The 23,796-nt window shown below is 39.5% G+C and overlaps 1 protein-coding gene across 4 annotated transcripts in view; it reads right to left on the bottom strand.

Moving 5' to 3' along the window:
- OSBPL10 (oxysterol binding protein like 10) overlaps positions 1 to 23,796 on the bottom strand; it is a 261,600-nt gene that overhangs the window by 127,505 nt on the left and 110,299 nt on the right. For 2 of the 4 annotated variants that reach the window (XM_033132491.1, XM_033132492.1), the window contains exon 4: positions 560 to 751. The exons of the other annotated variants lie outside the window; for them this stretch is intronic. In XM_033132491.1, the coding sequence (XP_032988382.1) occupies positions 560 to 751 (192 nt within the window). The remainder of the gene's footprint in view (positions 1 to 559; positions 752 to 23,796) is intronic. 4 annotated transcript variants of the gene reach the window in all.

Genomic DNA, 23,796 nt, shown 5'->3' with positions numbered 1-23,796 from the left:
TGCAGAAACTTGGATCCAAACCTGCTAAAAGATTTGCTCTCGAATAACAGAGTTTCCTGACCCCAAGGGCAGTGTTCTTCTCACTACTCAACCCTCCCCCACTGGAGTGTATCTGTGATGCTAAGGAGGTAAGCACTTCACAAAGAGAAACGGGTCAGGAAAGTGGTAAATAAGCTTTAGGCCTAACACCTCCTGAGTTTCAAAACCCTCAATTATTTCCTGATTGCCCATTATTTTGTACTGTCTATTCTTTGCTATGAGCATGGAGACTTGGAGTGTACTTCCATTCATATCCATGTTTCTGTTAGCTTGCTTTCTCTGCTTTCTGAGCTTTGACAGAAGTCTCCTAACAACTCACTTAACCTAAGAAACAGAAATAATTATTACTTTTTTTTTTTTTTTACCAGGAGGGATTGTCACGGCTGTGTGGGTGGGACGTTTGCTGCGGGTCCTCTCTCTCCAGAACCGAGATGGTACAAAGGAAGAGAAGTTGGCAGAGCAACAGTCACTGCCCTCAACTCCCGTGGACCACTTAACCTAGTAGGAGAGCAAAGCCTACCTCTCTGACTTCGTGAAGCTGGCCGGAATACTGACTCTTGGCTCTTCGGGCGGCTGCAGGCGACTTGTGATGCGTGATTGTGACAACACCGGGGGCCCCCGGACCGAGGTGTCTCTGGCTACAGGGAGACGCAGAATTGGGTGTTCCATGGGGGAGCAAAGTGAGACTTCGGCTTCGGGAGCTTGGAGTAGTCTAGAATAAGCAACAGGTGTCAAAACTCAACAACCGACCTGCAGAACACACCTAAGTGTTGGCTTCCATTTTTGTTGGAGCTTTTAACCTTTCCCCTTTATCTGTTTAGAGGGATGAAGGCATGGGGGAGCCACAAGATCTGACAATTAAGTTCACAAACTTGTTGCAATGATGTTGCTAACCTTTCTTGATATCTGAGGGATGATTCATGATGAATTTGTACCAACTGGACAGTTAACCAAGTTGGCTATTTGGAAGTGCTAAAAAGGCTGCCTGAAAAAGTTAGACGAGCCGAACTTTTCGCCAACAATTCATCGCTCTTGCCTCATGATAATGCACCAACTTATACGGCACTGTCTGTGAGGGAGTTTTTAGCCAGCATACAAATAACTGTATTAGAACACCCTCCCTACTCACCTGATCTGGCCCCCAATGACTTCTTTCTTTACCCAAAAATAAAGGAAATATTGAAAGGAAGACATTTTGATGACATTCAGGACATCAAGGGTAATATGACAACAGCTCTGATGGCCATCCCAGAAAAAGAGTTCCAAAGTTGCTTTGAAGGATGGACTAGGCGCTGGCGTCCATGCATAGCTTCCCAATGGGAGTACTTCGAAGGTGACCGTAATGATATTCAGCAATGAGGTGTGTAGCACTTTTTCTAGGATGAGTTTGTGAACTTAATTGTCAGACCTCATATAAGAAACATGACATGCCCAAATCCCACATTCACTCACTGAAGAGACCATTTTCATTAACTAGCCTTGTGGTCTCACCATACTTGTGTCTCCTGCCCCACACAATGGCCATGAAGAGCTACTCAGGATCCCCCCCAAACACCTCGGACTCTCATGGATCTGTGCCTCTGCACTTATTAGCTCCTCTTTCTAGAATGTCCTTCCCTTCCTGCCTGGCAAACTTCAGTTGAACCTGCAAGGCTCAGCTCTGTTGTGTGCAGTATCTCCCTGTCTGTCTTGGCCTCTCCACTGCTCTTATTCCACTGCATCAAGATTATATTCATTGTTCAGGTACTTTCCTAAGAGATTCTTTCCAACGCATCTTTATATCCCCAAGACCTTGCACATGATGATGGTTTAATTTATTAAGTACTTAATAAATAAATGTTTGCTACATGAATATACTAAATTATCCACCAATTAATCCCCATTTATTAGTGCAGTGTTTATATTTCATCCTACAGTAACATATAATCCAAATGATTTAGTTTATGATAAAGATGCCAGCGCAATTTAGTTTTTTTGTACCAACCAGATGAATTTTTCAATAACTGGTATTGAAATAACTGGGCAGCCACCCGAAAAACAAAGTTGGATTCATCTCTCAGATCACAGACCCCAAATGGATCAGAGAGAAGAAAAAAACAAAAGCACTAGAAGGAAAAATGTAGCCATGGGGTAGGGAAGGCCTAACACCTCAAAATGCAAAAGCCAGAAAAGACAAGCTCAATAATGTTGATTACTTAAAAACTGAAAACTTCTGCATGGGAAACAAACAAACTTTAAAGATTTACTCCCACCACCAACAAAGCCAAATGGTAAAGTAGGAAAAATATTTTCAAGTTGTTTCACGGACAAAAGGCTCATCATTCTTTTGTAATTTATAATTAGGAATATCATTCCTAGGAACTGATAAGAACAGCAAGCTATTAAAATAGGGCAAGATGTGGACAGTTCACAAAAAAAAGATAAATGGCCATTAAAACCATGTGAAAACATGTTCAACTGTACTCATAAGATAAATGTAAACACAAGCCATATTTTGATACCATCTTTGACTCATTAGATTGGCAAAAATCCAAAAGTACGAGCACAAAGCCTATTGACAGGACCATAGAGAAATGGGTTTGTAGGAGTATAAGGTGGCAAAAATCTGTGAGGAAGGCGATCTGGTAGTTACAAATGACTTCCCTGTGATCCAGTAATGCCCCGTTTGGGGATGTATCCTGCAGTATCCCTGCACCCAGGTGAAATGGCCTATGTCCCCATTAGTCACCGCAGCAGTATGTTTAATGGCAAAGGATGGAAAACCACCCAAATGTCCATCAGTATGGGACAGGTTAAATAAATGATGGTACATCTACATATTGTAATACTACCAAGCTGTAAGAGAACAACAACAAAGCTTTCTATGAATGATATGGGGAAAAATAATAATATATACATACATACATACATATATACATATATGTATATATACACACACACACGTGTGTGTGTGAAAAAAGTCAAGGTGCAGAACTATTCTATAGTACACAAAGTTCTGTGTCAAAATGTGGAAAATGAGTATCTTTATTGTCATTTGTTTTAAAATTATTTGTTTAAAACACAAAAGTACTCTAGAAAGATAGATGCAAAACTAAAAGAGCTGCTACTTGTTTGTGGAGAAGCAGGGAAGGGGAGAGTAGGAGCAGAGACAGAGGGAGATTTTTCACTGCTTAGTTTTTTTTGTTCTTTCATTTTGAACCATGTGAATATGTTACCTATCCAAAATTTGTTAAATTCTACATAAAATTTACATTCTAAATGCTCCTATAATTCATTTCAACTTGAGAAAAGGCAATTAGATGAAATGTTGGATTCATGCCAGTTTCTGTACCTCAATTATCAAATATTTACTGAATATCTAGTACGTGCCAGTGAGAATAACTATTGTGGGGTGTCAAGGAGAAATGTGAGATGTGTTTCACTATAGATGCTTACGGTATCGCTAGACAAGACGCACAGACACTGAAACAGAAAGACACACACACTCTCAAAGAGTAAGGAAGTATATAACAAGATGCTAATTTGGCAATACAGACAGAAAATGCCAATGAAGTGAGGAAGAGAAAGAGCAGTGAGCGGTGACTTCATCACAGGAGGCTGTTTCCAGGGGAACTTGAAGGACTTTAAGCCCCAGTAGATGCGTCTTTTGAAGCAAAAATTAATATAAGACCCTGTTTTATTTTACTATAATGTAAGACTGGGTATAATATAATATAATATAATATAATATAATATAATATAATATAATATAATACCAGGTCTTATATTAATTGTGCTCCAAAAGATGCATTAGAGCTGATTGTCCAACTAGGTCTTATTTTCGGGAAAACATGGAATGTACAAAGCAACCCAGTCAGCATGTTCAAAACAGTCACCCTCCTGCTCGGTTAACAGTCACTGCTCTAAAACTTGTTAAAGGTTAGTGGTCTGTAATTTTATGAATCACCAAAAGGTTGAGGAGTGGGGTGGGAGCCAGGGTAGATATCAGAATTTTACAATATCCTGCAATACCACAGTAGCTTGGAAAGGTTCTCTGGATTTGAACTTGGATATAATTAATAGGAATACAGATAAAATTGGGTAGTAGTGCATTGCTCTTAAATAACCTTATACATAGGTAATTGGAGAAATGTGTGGTCTAAGAATTACATATACCTTGATCACAATGAAAATACAGCAATCATCTACTTTTAGCTTCAATCGTTTCACTTGAAGTGTAGAGGGGGAAAGAAGATTATTTCTTTAATCTTTTAATGACAGTAAATTTGCCAAAGCATTAAGAGTCTACTGAAATACATTTTGATTGTTTGGGAGGCTTATTCGAACCTAAGAAAAGGCAGGTTTTTCAGTGGACTTTGGAGCCAGACAGACAAGGTTCTCTTCCCCAGCTCCACCAGGTTCTAGCTGTGTCCTCGGGTGAGTTATTTAAGCTTTCTTATTAAGCATCAACTTCCTAATCTTTAAAAAGGGAATGATAATATTGACCCTCAATAGCCATTGTGAAGATTAAATTAGATCATGCACATAAAATGCTTACCACAGTGTGTGACATGCGGGAGCTGCACAGCCAAAGTTTGTTTCTTTCCTTACAGCACTTAAAACGTGATCGATGACGGCCTTATTGAGTTTTAAAATACTAAGAAGTCACTTAGCCCCAGATCATAAGCAGTCACTGACCTGCTCTTTATTTTCTATAGGATCAAAGTGGTGATAAAGCCCGAAATATAATTAAATAATTACCGGAGAACCGATATGGTCAGCAATCAAATTGCAATACTGTCAGGGGGAAAAACACTTCCAGATTCTGAGTCGAGTGAGAACCCATCAGAAATTAGAGAGGAAAACAGCTCTGGCAACAGGCGGCGTTGCTTGGGACAATAGCACCGTACACAGTGGCCATAAATACAGAAATTCACCCAGAAGCCAAATTATTCCACTGTGGATGTCTAACCCCATGACCATTATTTGATGGCTGTCATTTGAATTCACAAGCAGTAGGTTTGAGTTGAAAAACCTTTAATTTCTCAGTAACTGTGGGATTTCTCACAGTTTATCTCACACCCATGCCTCTTCTCAGGATAAAATGAGCAAAAAGGTCTCGCTCTTGGTAAACCCCATAGGTTATCAGAGACCAGGAGAAAAAGAGAGAAAAGGCAGTAAAAAGCCACCACTATACAACAGCGGGGGTCTTTCCAAAACATACCCTGTCTAAAATTTCCAGGTTTTGTGCTTAGATGTCATACATACTTATCTTTGCTGCTAATTTAAAATAAAATATTATCAGAGTTTGAATAACAACATGGCAGGTTTTGGGGAGAGTAGAAATACCAAGCATGCCATCTGTGGAAAATTCTGAGTCAAGAGTAGCTGTTTCTATTCAGAAATAGGATTCACCCCTTTCCCTCGGAGAAGCACCCTGTTTGTCCCCTCCTCAGCAAGCACCTGCCTGAGAAATGAGAAGAAAGAGGATGTGGTAGCAGGAAACGATCTAAGCTGAAGCTTAGATCCCACCCAGGCATTCAACGTGCAATCAGGTTTTATGGTATTTACCGACGTCTTGATTTTTCCCTCCATTCTTCACTGGATTCCTAAATTTCCCAACATCACAGAAAGAGACATACTCTTAGTATTTACTGGCCAAAACTGGTATGAGGGAAAGGTGTGAATGGAAAGGGAGACGAAGCACTAGAAAGAATATGACCAGCCAGGGAAACCAAGCCATGAGCCAGAGAGACAAGAGTCTAGTCTGGGAAGCTTAGAGCACGATCACTGGACTATCTGGCTTCCATACCATTCCACCATCTAGAAGAGTAACAAAAGGATCTAGTCCTACAAGACAGTATGGGGAGTGGTTAGGAGCACAGTTTCTAAAGTCACTGGCCTGAGTTCAATTCTGAACTCTACCACTCAGGAGCTATGTGGCCTAGTAAAATAACATGGTGGTTTCATTTCTAAAAATTTAATATTACCTACCTCACTGGGTTGCTGGAGAATGAAATGAGAAGAGTTAGGTAAACACAGGCCACATAGTAAGCATTCAGTAAACATCATCATCACCAACGTAGTTGAAGGGGGAAGTGGTCCCAGAGTCATATACTATATGGATTTAAAGTTTGTTTTTCTCAACCGTGCCTTAAACACACATAGCCTTACCACTTTCTTAACTTAAAATAAAAAGGTAATTAAAAACAATCATTCTCATTACTAAAAACAGTTTGCTTCAGAGAAAAGGTACATTTAAAATATGATTTCACATTTTCAAAAGCCCATCTGCTGTAGAACACAGAGTGCCTGCAGATAATTCCAGCGCTACATGGGTACCAAGCAAAAAGAATGAGTTTAAATAAGCAATGGGAAACTTCCCATTAATATTTTGAAATAAAACACAAAATCCCAAAATTGAAAAGATAATTAGCTGGTCCTAAAAATCTCTTAAACCGTGTATCAAAAGTTTATAATAGGCTTGCTGAAGCTGAAATTAAAAAGCTGAAAAGAAGTAAGAGGAGACTATCTTAAATATACATTTGTGGCAACCATTTCTACTGTGGAAAATTTTTCTGATGGGAAAAATTGCTGAGGTTCAATTAATTATAACAGCATTCAAATGGCATTTAATTTGGAGCCTGTTTTCTTCACTTCCTTGAATTCTTTTCACAGTGAAAGGAAAAAAAGACACTATATTTCAGAATAAAGTAGCTCAAGAGAGGCAGAAAAATCAAACCAGCCTGGTTATGTATTGTGAACAACAAATTTAACCAACTAAAACCATTTCATTACATTCTTTCTCCCTTCCTCTAAAAAAGAAAAAAAAAATTAATGTACCATTTCTAAATATGTGAAAGCTAAGCACAAAAACTGTGATTTATTCCTTTTCTTCCAAAAGTAAACATACCTCAAAATCAATAAAAAAGGAAAAGCACAACAGTTTTCAAAATGGTATATTCAGTGCCTTAAAATTATTCAGAATTCATTTTCCTGGTAGTCAACATCTGAATAAAATGTGGAGTATTCTCTAATGAATCCATTTCACCATTTTGCTTAATAGTTTCAAATGGATCTGTTCATTTGCCCTGCTTTTTGTTTTTTAATATCCTGTTAACTCAAGCTTAAAACAGAACTAAAGTAGAAATAAATTTTTTAAATTGGGACAATTTCCAAGTTCATTCCCATGATTAACTTTTCAAAATTATATTTAGCTCTCTCTTTTTCCAAATTCCCGTCTTTCTACAGAAATAGGAGTTTCAACTTTAAGTTACCAAGCATAGAGAATTTCTCCCTTTGTCATCTGCAAATCTTTAATATTTCTTAAACATTTTCCACTAACTTTATATCAATAACCTCTTAAAATACACACAGACACATATGCGTGCAAACGTGTGTTGAAAGGAAAAATAGCAGTTTTCCCCAGAGAGGCACTCTCTAGCCTGCTTCTAAACATATCATCCAAAAACCATGATTATACATGCAAATGCCAGATCTTTGAAAAATCAGTGCAAGCAAATGCATATATATATATATATATATACATATTTCCATTTCCTCCAAATGCAGAGAAAGGAAACTTAACATTTTTGGCTTGCCTTTTCTCCCGAAATGTGCCTTTTCTCCCTAAATTAAGCACCCAAATAAATTCTGTCGACTCTTCTCTAACAGCTAATCCAACCACTCCAGAATCCCTAACCTATACTCTGGCCCAGCCTCTGTCTAGATCAAGCTTGAAGGTCCCAAATGGGCTTAAAGCATTAGTTTCACGCACTTCACCCCACTACCACACACCACCCTATTTTTCCCCACTTCCCCTGGTTTTCATCATCTCATATGACCATTTCTAGGTCATATGAGGTTTCAAAACCTTACACACATCCACCCTCTCCGCCTAGAAATGGTCATATGAGGTTTCAAAACCTTACACACATCCACCCTCTCCGCTTTTGCACTTTCCACCCACATCCTTTGTTTGGGACCTTGCAATTCCAAGTATCCAGATTCCTTTTCAATGTTTTATTCTGAAAGCAGTTAAGATTATTTCTTACTACTTTTCAAGCCCTATTCTCTCCAATTCTCATGCTGTGGAATTATAGAATTTTAGGGCTGAAAGAACCTCAAGTCTAGTCCTCTCCTTTTACATATCTAAAAACTATAACTTCAAAAAGGTAAAATGAAACATACTAAAGTAGGGCCCAAGTCACAAGTTTCATTCAAGATTCAACTAAAAAAGCCTAGTTAGAGACTCAGACCCTTCAGTTGGCCCTTCTCAATTAAATGAGAACCTAGTCATTTAAAAGTGTCTAACACAAGGTAACCATGAAAATATTTGATTGAAAGGAAGAAAGCTGATGTTAACATTTTTTACCTTTCCTCTTGATAAACTTCAACTACTCACCTATCATCATAAAAATATAAACACAACAGCCCTTTGAAAGCAGGATAATTGTGTCCTATATTTTCCTGGAATTGCAAATCCTCAAAAAGAAATTAATTCTATTTTACATATGTTTGTAAAATGACATAATACAAAGACCTGTTAATGCCAAAAATTGCCATTTTAATAAATAAATAAATAAATAAGCTGAAAACAAGGACTAGAACGAAGTTTCCTTGACTCGATTATATACCAAAAGCTAGAGCAACCATGATACTTATTATAGAAATTTCAGTTTCATTGCTTTCAGTTTTAGAAACAAGATAAGGGTTCCAAAATCATCACCGTTTAACACAGTTCTGGAGGCATTAGCTAATAAAATAAGAAAACAGAAGAGGTAGAAGGACAGCAAGGGAGGGAACAACAATGTCACTGACTATAGAAGTGGTCATTTTACAAAAAAATAAATAAATACAACTGATGAGTCCAGCAGAGTTGCCAGATGTATGATGAACTTAGAAGAGTCCAGAGCATTCCTCTGTATCAACAATAACCAAGTAGGAAATATTGTAGAAAAGAAGATATTCACAACAGCAATAATAACTATGATGTAAGGAATATATAAGACTTCTGTGGAGAATATTTTTTTTAATCTTCAAAAGAAATCAATGAAAATTGGAGAAAATGGAGAAACAAATACAAAGTTAATGAATGGAACAACTTAATATTGTAAAGATGTCCCGAATTATTATATGATTATTCTAATAAAAATTTCAGCAGGATTTTTTGAGCAACTCAACAAATTTATTCTAATACAGGAATGGAAAAATAAAGATTTTTGAAGGGCCAACTTAATTTTGAAAAGGAAAAGGACTCTTCCTACCACCTGATACAAGTATTAATAAACAAAACAAAGCCGTGATTTTATATGGTATTCATGCAGGCACAGCAACTAGAGCAAAACCTAAAAAAGAAGGCATCAAAACATACTTATGTATATATGAGAACTTGGTATATTACAGAAGCAGTACCATAAACCAGTGGAGAGAATGATATTGAAAAAAGCAAACATAGAGCTGGCTCTATACCTCACAGCATATACAAAGGTGAAAATCTAAATGTAAAAATATAAAACTACAATGCTAACAGAAGAAAATGCAGGAGAATATCTATGTAACTCTGCATGCAGGAGAGCATTTCTTAAAAAGACCAAAAGTGCAAATCACACGTTGAACGTTGGATGGATTTCACTACACTGCAAATAAGGGTTTCTATTCAACACAAACACTTTATAAAAAATTAACAAATGTGTGGAGATTGGGAGAAAACATTAATATCCAGAATATAAAAGGAGCTCCTACACATAGAAATCAGAAAACATTATAAACAAACTGACAAAGAATGAGAACAGGAAATACATACATAGGAGAACCATTAATGGCTAACAAGTATATCAAGGTAATCAGAGAAATACAAATTAAAACAACTAGGAGATTCTACACCCACCAGATGTGCCAAAATTAAAAAATAAAACACCAAGTAATGGCAAGGATACAAAGAAACCGGAACCTTCTGCATTGCTAGCGGAAAAGTAGACGGGTGCCACCATTTTCGTAGCAACATAGCAGAATTTAGTGATAATACATATGTATGTTCCCTCCGATCCTCAAGCTTTCTACTGGGCAGGTACCCAAAAAATAGGCTCACCGTCACTTGTAGATACAAGAATGTTCACTGTTTATGAGCATGGGGAGTTTGAGGCAACATAGGTGTATATCAGTAAGAGTTTGTATAAATGAAATGTAGACTAGTCATAAAATAAAAATACACATGCATCAGTTAGAAGTAATGGCTTAGAGGTGTGTACAGCGCTAGTGACAAAACTTAAAACATACTGCTGAGTTAGACAAGCTTAAAAAGAAAACAATAAGATCTGCAAGACAATGCCACTTATGTAAATTTAAAATACATAATTAGGCAAAGACCAATACATATCCAGGGAATTGACGTCCAATAGGAACAAGAAGAACGGGAGCAGGGAAGAAACGAGAACAATCATTCGAGTTTCAAAACAGTTTTTAAAGAGAAAACCTTGTTTGGACTGAAGAGTTTGCCATGATCCAATGACGATGGTAGTAACTTTAATTATATTTATAAAAGTTAACACATGATACTGTGTTCCATGAATTGTTTTAAGTATTATGTATACACCTTAACTATTTAATCTTCTTTATAATCCCATGAGGTACGTACTATAATTTCCATTTCACAGATGAGGATGAGGCAAGTGAGGCACAGGGACACTCAATACGTTTCCCCAGGTCACATGGCTGGTAAATAATGGAGCTGAGATTCCAATAATAAAGCTGGCTCCCGGCACCGTGGTCTCAGCCATTACACTGCACCTCCTTGCTAGAGGGGATTCACGCACTCTCTTCAGCTGAGCTCCAAAAACTTCCACAACTCTTTATAGAACATCATAACTGGTAGTTTATTTAGCATTTTGGAGGAAAAAAATTACTTTTTAATGTCAAACTCCCATATAACACACTGATTCTCAAATACCTAAACAATAAGTTCATTAAGGTTAAAATACATGGAGCTAAAATACATTGATTTAAATTTTTTTTCATCATTAACCATAATAGTGAAGGTAATGTTTGATGGATAGTATATCTACAGATATCCAAGATAAAATGCAGTTCACACTCATAGCACTTACTGTGTTTTATCCACTCATCATCTGTCTACAACTTACTGTGACCTCCCCTAGACTGTGACCTCCCCTGGGGCCCGGGACTGCGTCTAACCTGCCACTGAGCCACTGTGTACCTTGTGGAACCTGATACAGGACTTCACCTTGCAAATGCTATGAATGCAATAAACACTTAGAGAGCAATGAATCCCCCAAGCTCAATGTTAACCACTGGTAAAACCACTGTTCCTTTTCTGAAAACCTAATTTTAAAAATACCACCAATGGTCAAATATACGGTGATGGAAGGAGAACTGGGTGGTGAACGCACAATGTGACATATAGATTTTGTATTACAGAATTGTACACTTGAAACCTATTTAATTTTACTAACCAATCACCCCAATAAATTTTAATTAAAAAAAGAAAAGAAAAAAAAATACCACCAATGACTCTTTAGTATCTCCTCTCCTTTTCCAAGAGACAAAAGAGTCTGGAAATGACACATCACCCACACTTAATTATAAGTAAACACAGAATGTCCAAAAAGCAACCAACACATATTATTCAGAGATCCAATGAGTATTTCTTGAGCATCTATTATGCTCCAGGCATTTCCCTAGGCAATTGAGATATAACAATGAACAAAACAGGCAAATATCCCTGCCCTCATGCAAATGGCATTCTGGTAAAGCAAAGAGATCAAAATAAATAAATAAATCAGTAAAATATAAAGTGTTTTAGATAATCTATGGGATGATATAAAACATAATACATAAAAACAACATAAAGCAGACCTAGAGAAAGGTGGGAGGGCTTTCCAATTTTAGACAGGTAGCCAGGGACGGCTGCATGAGAAAGTGACATTTGATTTAAAGACCTAAATGAAGTAAAGGAGTGAGCCATGCTGACATCTGGGGAACAGCACTTTCGGTAGAAACTCAACAGGTGCCAAGGCTCTGGGGTGTTTGAGCAAGGAGCGCAGCATGGCTGGGGTAGACGTGAGCAAGGAACAGAGCAGTAGGAATTGAGGTCAGAGAGGTAACTGACCAGAAAGATGAGCATCTGAATTAGAAATTACAGACAATTGCCAGACAAGCCAGAGTACCTGGTATCACCCGGGGCTGATTCAGACACTCAGAATGATGAGCCAATTAGAACAATGGGTTCCAATAAGCTTTTTTCCTCAGGGCCATATTCAGGTATTAAATTGTCATTTGCATAAATTTACATATGTCTACATGGCATGTATCATCTCCATCGGATAATTTTCATGGTAAAATTGTATTACTATTGCCGTAAAGATGGGTATTTCATGATTTATTCAATTCTGTATTTCTCCTCACGTCTCAATATAATCGACCCAGAAGATATTTTATGCCAGAAATGAATCACAGAACAAAAGGAGACTGCATGTCAAGGAATTCTATAAATGATCACTCCATAGCATGGTGGAAAAAGGGCTCCTATTTTATGTTTAAATTTCTGTCACCTACCAGGGGGTCAAACCTGCTGTGGGGATAAAAAGTCCAAAGCAATTCTACGAATATTTCAAGAAACAAATTTGGTTTTCTTACAATCAATAACTAATCTCTGACAGAAGCTCTCCTACCTACAGAGATCATTATCTCCTTCCAAAATGCTGGGGCACAAAAGCATAAAGCTCAAAGGGCACTCCCACTTGTGTTTCAAAAACCTTCACACTGAAAAAAATTAAATCACACCATTGTCGACATATCTCAACTACATGCAGAATCCTCCAGGATCGGTGGAATAAATCCCACTAATTATTTATTCCCAGCTTGGTATTATGGATGAGGTTAAAACGGAAATGCAAGATTTGTTAATACCGTGTTTCCCCAAAAATAAGACCTAGCCAGACAATCAGCTCAAATGCGTCTTTTGGAGCAAAAATTAATATAAGACTCGATCTTATTTTACTATAAGACCGGGTCTTATACAAGAATCGGTCTTGTATTAATTTTTGCTCCAAAGACACATTAAAGCTGATTGTCCGGCTAGGTCTTATTTTCAGGGAAACAGGGTAATTCAAGGAATCTGAGTAAAAAGTAGAAATAAACTGTGTAGGGTCAAAATCTTATGCTAACACTAAGCTAGGCTTACATTTAAGACACAAAGGAATTTCGATTGTGTGTCTTGGACTTTTCAGAACCCAGACACAGGACTTGACAAGTACACAGAGCCAACAAGATTTTTTCTTTTTTTTTTTTTTTTGCTTACAACTAATTTATGGATCACAAAGAAAAGAACCAGTCTCAGATCTCTGAATTTTTACCAAAAAATTTAAGACAGGGAATCATTTAAAGTGTAAATGGTCCAAGCACTCAGTCCCTGTAATTCCAATCACTGAAATTTGCAGAATCCGAACCATCAAATGAATATCTGGCAAAGCTGGAAGCTCTCATTGGTGACGATAATTTCCACGCAGAGAGTATGTGGGTGGAGTCATTAGAAGCAACCCTGAAGAGCTTTACACCATTTTATGAGTGAGGCTTTTTGCATTGCCCAATCTCAGGATATCAGGTAGCAGAGTTAGAAGAGCTGTATTAGAAGCTCTCAATGTCCTCAATTTATCCAACTAATTGGATTTCCCACCACTTTCTTCCATAACCCCTACCAACTGGTGCACCCAGGTGCTCAATGCTCACACAGCTTGCAGCCTGCCTCTTTGATCATGCCTGCTAACTTCTGCTCCCACCAGCTCAGCTGAGAGTCTACAAAAAGCCAACTATATTTAGTCCCTACTCTGCTTATGCTGGGGTACTTATTATTTTACATGCATAATTTAAATAATAAATTGATAATATGGAAACATAAAAAATACTTGTCTTTATCAAACAAAGTTGCATGACTTGAAACATATCAATAAAAGTGTACCGCTAAAAACTGCTCTGAATTTAGGTGTGGGCTTGGTAACTATACAGTGTTTCCCTGAAAATAGACTTAGCCGGACCATCAGCTCTCATGTGTCTTTTGGAGCAAAAATTAACATACGACCCGTTCTTATATTGTATTAGATAAGACCCGGTATATTATATTATTTATATCATATCATATCATATCATATCATACCTGGTCTTATATTAAAATAAGACAGGGTCTTATATTAAGTTTTGCTCCAAAAGACGCGTTAGAGCTGATGGTCTAGCTAGGTCTTATTTTCGGGGAAACACAGTATAAAAAACTCGAAACCATTTATAAAAACCTAGAAGGATTCTGTAATGAATTTGCCCATTTTTTAAAGACCCCAAACAAGAGATTATAGGTGATACATTATAGATATGCTTTCCATAAGAAAGAAGATGCAGAATTTCTACCAGTAAACCCATGCTTGGTGAAAGGGCCTCGGAACTACATCTAAAAATGGGTGAGGTTATACATCACATTTATGATGCCTTGCTTTAGCCAACTGTTTTTGATTAAGGGACAATGTCTCCAAATCATCAGGAGGACTTCTCCTGGTCTCCTAGGACTCTAGGGTTATAGAACCCTGGAATATCCTGTTCTCCAGTGTGTGAGCTGCAAGAAAGTTTCCATAAATTCACTAGTGCAAATACCGGCTCAGCCAAAAGCTCCTGGGCTCATCACATGAGAAATGATATTGTCTACCAGGTACCTGTGCAGGTCAGCTCTATGTTAACACTCTGAGACAGCGAGGAAGATGGCCCGATCCTCAAGGGCAATGGAGATGCAAAGTTGTCCAGTGTTACAGAAACACAATAGCTCCTGCTGGGACTCAAAATGCTTCTCAGCCAGTATATTACTGTCATAACAGACTCTGGAGCACATGAAAGAGAAAATTAAACTCTGGTTGCTTCCTGTGTGAGAGTACATGAGCGATTTTTCCTCATTTCTCCTCGTCTCCAGAGACACTACCACCTGTTGAAGAGTCCAAATTATCCTTTTTTTTTTTAAAGAGGATTTAGTCCTCTTGTGTTAAAATCTAATTGGATTCCTCCAGTTTTAATAGACTTAGTGGCGTTAACTCTAACAGATCAACTGGACTAATGCCATCAAAATGAAAAATGGGAAAGAAAAAAAGAGGTTAAGAGGAGTGGGACAAATACATAACCTGCACTTGCAGCCAGGTTGAGAAAAGTCCGCATGATTGGATACCATCAATTATGGATATTCCTGAAGCTTTGAGAGATAAAGAAGTAGTGGCTACCCAAAGAGAGATGGAGGACTATGGAAATTACATGTTCCAGAAACATGTGTGCCCTGCCTTACATCCTCTCGGCCCACCTTATAACTTTAGCAGTTGCTGAGGCAACCAGCGGTGCACAGATGTTAGTATGAGGCCTTGGTTGCACTATGTACCTCCTGCTTTCTGACCTGTGGCTGTTCTGTGGAAGCCAATTCGGAAAGTCAGTGGGAACACACTTTCAAGAGTAAGTACAAAGCAGGTACAACAGCAAACCCAGAAAGGCAAGAAAGAGTTAACACCCCCATGGGGTAATCCTTGATCAACGGGACGGGGGAGCCGTTGGGTACATTATACCATCTTCTGTAGAGGAGGTGGAAAATTCTGAAGCATATTCCATACGGTTCCTACAGAGTGACCAATGGGATTCTGCTTTAATCACCCACAGCAGTAACCACCAGCACAATAGCAGGCCTTTGGGGGGGCTTTATCAACTGCCATTATTTCACTCTTCCTGGTCTCCCCAGTCCACTTACCTAGGACCACATTACTGCACCCAAGCCTTCATGTCTGAGGCTCTGCTTTCTGGAGGAACCCGCCTAAAACAACAGGTCCACATTGTTTCACAGGGTGCCAGACAGGAACCAAAATGGCAATATGCTTGCTTTAACCTGTCATCTGTGATGTTTGTCGGTCCTCCTCCTTTTCTTTCCCACCCAGATTTACTCCCTAAGACTGAAGTTCCAGTTGGCATGACATCAAATTTCATTTCTTCCTCAAATCTTTCAAGAACTATACTGAGGAAGGCAGAGATGAATTTCCAAATAAGGGCCCAGTCTAGACCCTGTACACAGAACATAACTGATCAAAAAGTTCATGGTGAGTATCTCAGGACACGTGCCTGGTGCTCACAGGAGTTGCACATTTAACAGTTCCATAGTCACTGGCAGCTGTGGGTGGTCAGTTATGAAGCAAACAAAGGAGGCGGCCACAAGTGCACATGCTCCATCTGAGTAGACAGGGCAGATGAGGTAATGAGAAGGACGCTGGGATCTGGGGCAATGGAATTAAGATCGGCTGACAGGCAGAGCAGGAAAAGATTGTTTTACCCCATGAGCAGTTGTGACAAGAACTAATGAGATTCTGTCTTATGTTTTATACTGTACATGTAAGATGCTGAACTAGGATTCCTGTAACAAAGCACCAATCACTCCCCATTGGGCAAAAGAGGCCCCATGTATTATCTTAGGGATCGTGACCAAAGTCAATATAAAGCAGAGAAGTGCTTTGCAGAAGCAAAATGTGTAGGTTCCAACTGTGAGTTGGCATGAACTAAGTGGACTGCCTCAACTTAAGCATTTTACAACCTAGGGAGTAAGGATCAAGATTAGTATCTTACCCAAAAGAATTGAAAACAGGCACTCAAACCAATACACACAAATTCATAGCAGCACTATTCAAAAGGTAGCCAAAGGTGGAAACAACTCGAATGTCCATCAAATGGTGACTGGGTAAACAAATTGTCATATAGCCATACAGTGGAACATTATTCAGCCATATCAAGGGATGAAGTACTCATACCTGCTACCCGATGGTTGAAACTCAAAAGCATTATGCTGGATAAAAGAAGTCAAACACAGGAAGTCACATATCATATGATTCCATTTACACGAAATGTCCGAAACAGGTAAAACCACAGAAGCAGAGAGCAGATTGGTGGTTGCCAGGAGCTCAGAAGGAAGAAATGAAGAGTAACTGCTTAATGGACGCAGGGCTTTATTTCGGGGTGATGAAAATGTTTGGGAACTACATAGAAGTGATGGGTGTACTTGGTTTTGAAAAATGAAAAATAAAAAGATTAATAATGCCTTAAGAATCAGACAACCCTCTACAGACCATTCTAACATGTCTGACTGCCTCTTCCCATGTCTTCCTACTCATCCCAGATGGGATTCTTTTCTTTATTCCACATATATGGAACACAACAGAATATTTTATTTTAAGGCTGGTCTAATTTCCCCTGAATACAAAAGCAGAACTACATACCCAGAGCTATTGGATAAAAACTGGGAGGCATTCTAAAGAACCCCTCAGATTTTCTTATTAAAATGGGAAGTCAGTCCACCAACACAGGAGAAAAAATATTTGCTCAAACTATCCCAAATTGTTAACAGTGGATATTTCAGAGTAGCGAGACCATGTTGTTCTTTTCTCTATTTTCCCAATTTTCTTGTATATAATTATATTACTTTTATAATAAGAAAAAATGTTAAGCTAATGAATTATATTATTCCAGAATTTCCTTATAACATTAACTGTGTTACACGCAGAGCAGAGCCCAAGAGAAGCAGTTCGCTCTCACGCTTCTCCCAGAGGAGCTGCAAAGCAGGAGCTCCAGTCAGCACACATTAAAAAAAAAAGAAGACAAAAAAAAAAAAGGAGAAAAAGCCAAAGCAACTGCTCCATCAAGTGTAGATTTGAAATTCTCTACTGTTCTACATGTCCCACAAAGAGGAAGGTGTAGGCAAACTAATTCTTTACAGAGATCCCTAACCTCTTATATGCAGCAGGCAGGCTCTTTTTGACACCTGTCTTGCCACCATTTTAAGTTTCCATGGCTCATCTGTGCATTACTTATCTTATTTACCTGCACAACTGAGGTCAAGGCATTGAGAAGAGAAGATGTGTGCCTTGTAGGGGGCGACTCTGAAACAACTGAACAATGACAATGAAAAAATGGCTATTTTTAAAATCCTACTTGGAACAATTAATCTAATGCCGGTGGCTAAATATAAACATGCTACTTCTCTTGACCTTCCTCGGGACAGATCCAAAGGCAAATTTTTCCCATTCCCCCTTCTTTATTTCTCTCGGCAGCTTTGGATGCTACTGAGCACTCTCACCTTTCAAAGCTCCTGGGATGATAAACCATCCCACTTCTCCTCCTGCATCTGAGCGCACAGCCTTTGTCTCACCAATGTCTTGTGTTTGTCCTCCATCACCCAATGTAGATGAACACTTGCTGCTGTGGGAACCCTGCCCGGCCACATGTGAACAGATTCAGGGTCGCCTGAAGGAGGAGGAACATGTAGTTCCTTGACACTCCCCACGCACCCCAATTGCCCAGCCAATAGCCAGCCAACCACCAGATGTACGAGTACATCCTTCCTTGACTCTCACCACAACCTGCCTGTGAATTGACTGCAGACACATAAGCAAGCCCGCATGGGATCAGTTGAGCCCAGTTCAGACGAGAAGAAATGCCCAGCATAACTGTAAGCTAAGACTGTAAGTTAAGTAAGATAATTGAGTTTTGAAGTGTCTGTCACATAGCAATAGATCACTAGTACACAAGAGCTGAGGATGAATTTACGACATTTAAAGCTGGATTGGATCTGAGAATATCTTCTAGCCCAAACCCCTCTTTTTAATAAGAAATTGGGGCCCAGAGATGCTGAGCAACTAATCCTAAAGCACACAGAGCCAAGAGCTGCAGCGTTCCTTATTCTAGGTCTCACGGGCCTTGCGACTTCACATCATAACATGGTCTTGATCTTTAACAAGGGGTCTATTATGTACCCCAGAAATGCCCATCAAGAGACTATTAAGAGAACGGCGACACATGCATTCCATTAAACACCAGACAGCTGATCTTTTTAAAAATCACACACACCAACACTGGCATGGAAAGATTTCCAAGATTATTGTGTGAAAAATACAAGCACGAAATATGAAAAAAAATAAATCACAAAGCAGCTTACAAAACATGGCCCCATTTCTTGTTGAAGGCAATGCATACATGCCTATGCCTAGAATTGTTACTTTGGGGGGTGGGAATGGAAGCCAGGGACAGAGAGTGGAGAAGCAACAAAGTACTTCCGACATAGCAAAAAGCAAATCAAAACTCTATGTGCACTACCAAATTAACATGAGTGTCAGAGAGAAATATTCTTCCTTCACTTCCCACAGACACACACTGAGGTCAGCAGCAGGGCATTCGCAGATCACTCTCGTGGCACCTTCAGCATAGAAAGCTGGCAATTATATTATACTATTTGTCATCATTATAATTATATTAATAGCTACTTTGATTAAACCTCTCTAAAAGTACTAATTTGCTTATCTGCAATATCTCTGTGAAACAAAGAGGGGAAATACTCCACCTACTTTGTAGAATAAGAAACTGAGGTACAAAAAAAAGGCAAATAGCTCAAGGTCAAGGCCAATGGTACAGCTGTCAGAAGACTCCAGTTTCCTGACTCTCAGTCCTGAACCGTACCCACTAATGGTGTGTCTGCATATTAGTTGATATTTGAGATAATGAGGAAAGCACTAAAAACATGATAAATCAAGTTGGCTTCAAAAGCAAGCAAATCAAAGCTGTTAACCAAGGTCAGTATCTAAAGTCGCAGAAAGACTTCATAAGAGAAAAGACAGATTTTTTTTTTATTTCAAAGTCAATCAATGCTAGTAATATTCTTTTGCATTTCAAAAATCAGGTTCTAAGGAGACACCTCCTCAAGTTTCGCCAGTCTATACTATGCATCCCACCGGGGCGGAAAGAATATTTATGGCTTCACAATGTGCAGAAATCCCGGGTGCCCTGGGAGCTATGTCTACACTGTCCCAAGGGAGAAGTGCTTCTTCCTCAAAAAGACACGAAGGAGGGCGGAAGAGTAAATGCACCCCTTCAATCATCCCACTCCCCAGTTCCTGAGACCCCCATTTACCTTAGATGACCACAGGTGAGGGAGCTGGCAAGAACCACTATCGGTATCCACCCACAGCGGGCTAAGGCAGGAGGCGGCACTGCCGTGGGTCCTCACTGCAGCCGAGTGCTTGCAGCCCATGAGGAAGGCCAGAAGGCCCGGGCAAAGCCCTGCCAGTCCTGCCTCGCCCAGCACAGCTCACACAGGCTGTCAAGCTTCCGCCTCAGGTCAACATTCTGTCCAGTGTCTTCTCCACTCTGCCAATGCAGCACAGAGCCCGGGGGAAATATAACTTCAGAAATATGTGACTTGCCTCTTCAGCAGTTATAACAGTGCCAGAGGTGCCACCCAGCTCTTCTCAGATTTGTGCAGAATCTTGGCACAGGGGCTCCAAGGCTGCAAAGTTGGGGGCCCCTTTCATTCCATGGCTAGGCCTGGGGATGTCCCGAACTGGCCTGGTGGAGCGGGACTGCGAGAGCTTGCTTGCTTCGTGGATAAAATCTGTCTCAATTCCTAGCTGCATCCTTCACTGGGGGAGATGCCCAGAAGTCTCCGAACATGATGGATGAGCTGTCTCACACCTGGCAAGAGAGCAGGGCCTTTCCCAAAAGCATACGTTCCACTGCAGAACCACCCCGTTGGCCTTGCTATTCCACGCACACTGAAACACAATTTCCCAGCAGCTGGGGGACAAAAGAACCTCAGATGAAGAGCCAAACACATGGGGATAACTTCCATATCTCACCTCTGGCACATCCTAGCCATGTGGCCATTTAACCTTTCTGAGCCTCAGTTTCCTTATCTGCAAAAGGAGATGTAATACCTACCTCCGAGGATTGTTGTAAGAATTGTGTGAGGCAGTAGTTCGCAACGACAGGTGATTCTGCCCCCTCCAAGAATCACTTGGTAAAATCAGAAGATTTGTTTGCTTGTCAAAACTAATGATGGGGGTGCTACTGGCATCTAGTGGGTGGAGGCCAGGAATGCAACTGAGCACCCTACAGTGCTTAGGACAGCCGCTCACAGCAAAGAGTTCTCTGGCCAAAAATACCAGTAACGCCAACACTGAGATACCCTGCCATCAGGTGACGCATGTGGAAGGACTTAGGAACTGTAGTACACCATTTATCGTTATTATTATGAGAGAAGAACACGTTCTTGTGGCATTTGAACAAACTATTTCCATGGGATCAAAGTAGTTTCCTGTTGTTGTTCTTGTTTTTTACATCAATACAAGACGAGAATCTAGGAACTTCAAACGCCTACACGATAAACTGGGAAGGAGAGAACATGAAGGTCAGTGCCCAGCACACAATAGGCAGTTTATAAATGTCTGCTATCCGGCTTCAGGGGGATAAAAAAGATGCCATTAAGATAAGCTGAAAGCCGAAAGGAGACAAATGACAACTAAATATCCTAAATAGAGGTATCAGGCAGGCATCAGCATCTTTTCCAGCTGCTGACCTGGCCAAGAAGGATTCAAAGCGAAGAAAGATCCTGAAGGCAAATGCAAACCTACTAATGGAACTCAGGGTTCCATTGAGAACGTCCCTGTATCCTAATCCCAAATGGGCTTCTTGATAACCTGTCTAGGTTGTCAAGGGTAGGTGTCAAGAAGTCTCTGGAGGGCTGTAAAAGCAGTCAAGAGTAGAAAATGAAGGGGGTAACGTTTGCTGTAGAGAGAAATACGGTCATCAGATATGTAGGATGGACAAGAGAGGTTGGGGATGTTGGTGCCTGCAGAACCGAAGAACTGCAATTCAGGGTTAGACAGCCACCTCGAGGACACAACTCCAACGGATGGATGGATGGGTGGGTGGATTGGTATAAATGGATGGGCACATGGGTGGATGGGATATCTTATCCAGCACAGAACTAATTCCACTGATACTAACCCCAAAACAGTCAATTAACTCCCCAAAGATTTTCATTTTCCTACATGACGGATTCAAGATCGATTAGTTACAAAATCTTCCCTTCTTGGGCTGAGAGTATCAATTTACTCTTCCACATTTCAGGAAGTGCCCCATGTTCTGTTCTAAGGTACCAGAGACAAAAATCTCTGGTCACACTGCAGAGATATGAGAAGGCAGCCCAGTCCACTGGCTTTGGAGTAGCAGAGACCCAGACTAAAAATCCAGCCCCTCACCAGGTATCTGATCTAAGGTCATTATTTATAACCTCTTAGGGTTTTATTATCATCATTCTCTATCACAAAACTAAATAAAACATACCTTCTAAGATACATACCTTGTAAGTATGAAATGAAACAATGTCTTTAAGGTACTTATACTGTGTCTAGCATTTTGATCAATTTTGATAGATACTGGCATAATAATTTTATATATTTATATAATATTGGTAATCCACAACGTTCTTGCGTGATATGTAAACTATATCTCCATAAAGTTGTTTTTTTTAAAAAAAAAAAAAAGATAAACACCAAAGATAGCATACTGAATGGACTGCCGAGATTGCCCAACCATAAAGAACAACCTTCAACCGACTGTCAGTTAATCACTAACTTGCCCCCAGCTTCCTTTCTAATTCTCTATCTTCCATAACACAGCCTCCTCCCTGCTCTCCAAGTCCCAATATTCTAACAGTTCTCCATGTTAGCCTGACTGCAGTGACCCTACAATGTCTCCTTTCCCCAAATTCTCTTTCACTCTTAGAAAACCACTGAGTTCCTTGGGGGTTCGACTCAGCTAGAAAAAGAGCGAGTGAGTAATTACTTTCCTTAAAATTCATACTACCATGTAAACGATTTATAGGAATATATACATTTTTTTAAAACAGGATCTTGTTCGAAAAAGTGTTAGACTATACGTGATTTTTAAACACCTTTTTATAGGGAAATAATTTCAAACTTGAAGCGAGTTACAAAACAGAACACTTGTGCACGCTTTTTTCAGTTTCATCAATTATTAACATTTTACTCCGTTTGTTTTATCATTTCTTCCCTCTCTTCTTTTCCTCCCTCACTACACACACATACAAAAAAAAAATGTACAAAAGAAATTTTTTTAACCATTTTAGGGTAAGTTACATACATCGTAGCCTTTTACCCTTAAGTATGAGCTATTTCAGTGTGTCCTTCCTAAAAAAAGGATATTTTCTTACATAATCACAATACAGTTATCAACTACTTTACTAATCCAAAGTCTAATTTTATCAGTATAAAATGAGATCCAGTGTAGGGTCAGGTATTGCACTTTAGTTGTCATGTCTCTAGCCTCATTCAGTTTGGAACGTTTCCATAGCCTTCTCGATCTTTTATGGCACTGACATTTTTAAAGCGTACAGTGTGCATAGAATGTATTTTTTAATAGAACTACCTTCAGATTCTCCCTGTTGTTTATCCAGTCCTAGCCTTGCTTTTGTTTTCTTCATAGAACCTATCACTGCCTGACAAAGCCCACAGCTGTTGTCGACTGGCTTCCACAAAAATGAGAAACTCCCGGTGGCCACACTCCATGGCCCACCCCAACAGCCCCACCACCAGAACACCACAGCACACAAGCATTCAGTATTTGTTGAGCACTACTCCCAAGTTGACCTTCTAAGCTTCTCTCCCAGTATCAGCAAAACAGAGACCAGACAAGTCCACTCTGAACAGAGACCCCCAACTGTATGCCTGGATCCTCTTGTCCTTAGAGTATTCATCCATACTAGTCTGTAGTGAAGTTCAGTGCCGGGAAACGTCCTGAGACAGAGGTGTGTATCCTGCCTCAAATCAACAGGTCTCACAGAGGCCTGTCAATATAAAATCAGCCACTAATGGTCTAGACAGAAACAGCAACTAAACTATTTATGCTCGAACAAAG

This window comes from Rhinolophus ferrumequinum, chromosome 17 (assembly GCF_004115265.2).
Source record: "Rhinolophus ferrumequinum isolate MPI-CBG mRhiFer1 chromosome 17, mRhiFer1_v1.p, whole genome shotgun sequence".
Classification (NCBI taxonomy): domain Eukaryota; kingdom Metazoa; phylum Chordata; class Mammalia; order Chiroptera; family Rhinolophidae; genus Rhinolophus; species Rhinolophus ferrumequinum.
This window is presented reverse-complemented; position numbering and strand designations above follow the sequence as displayed.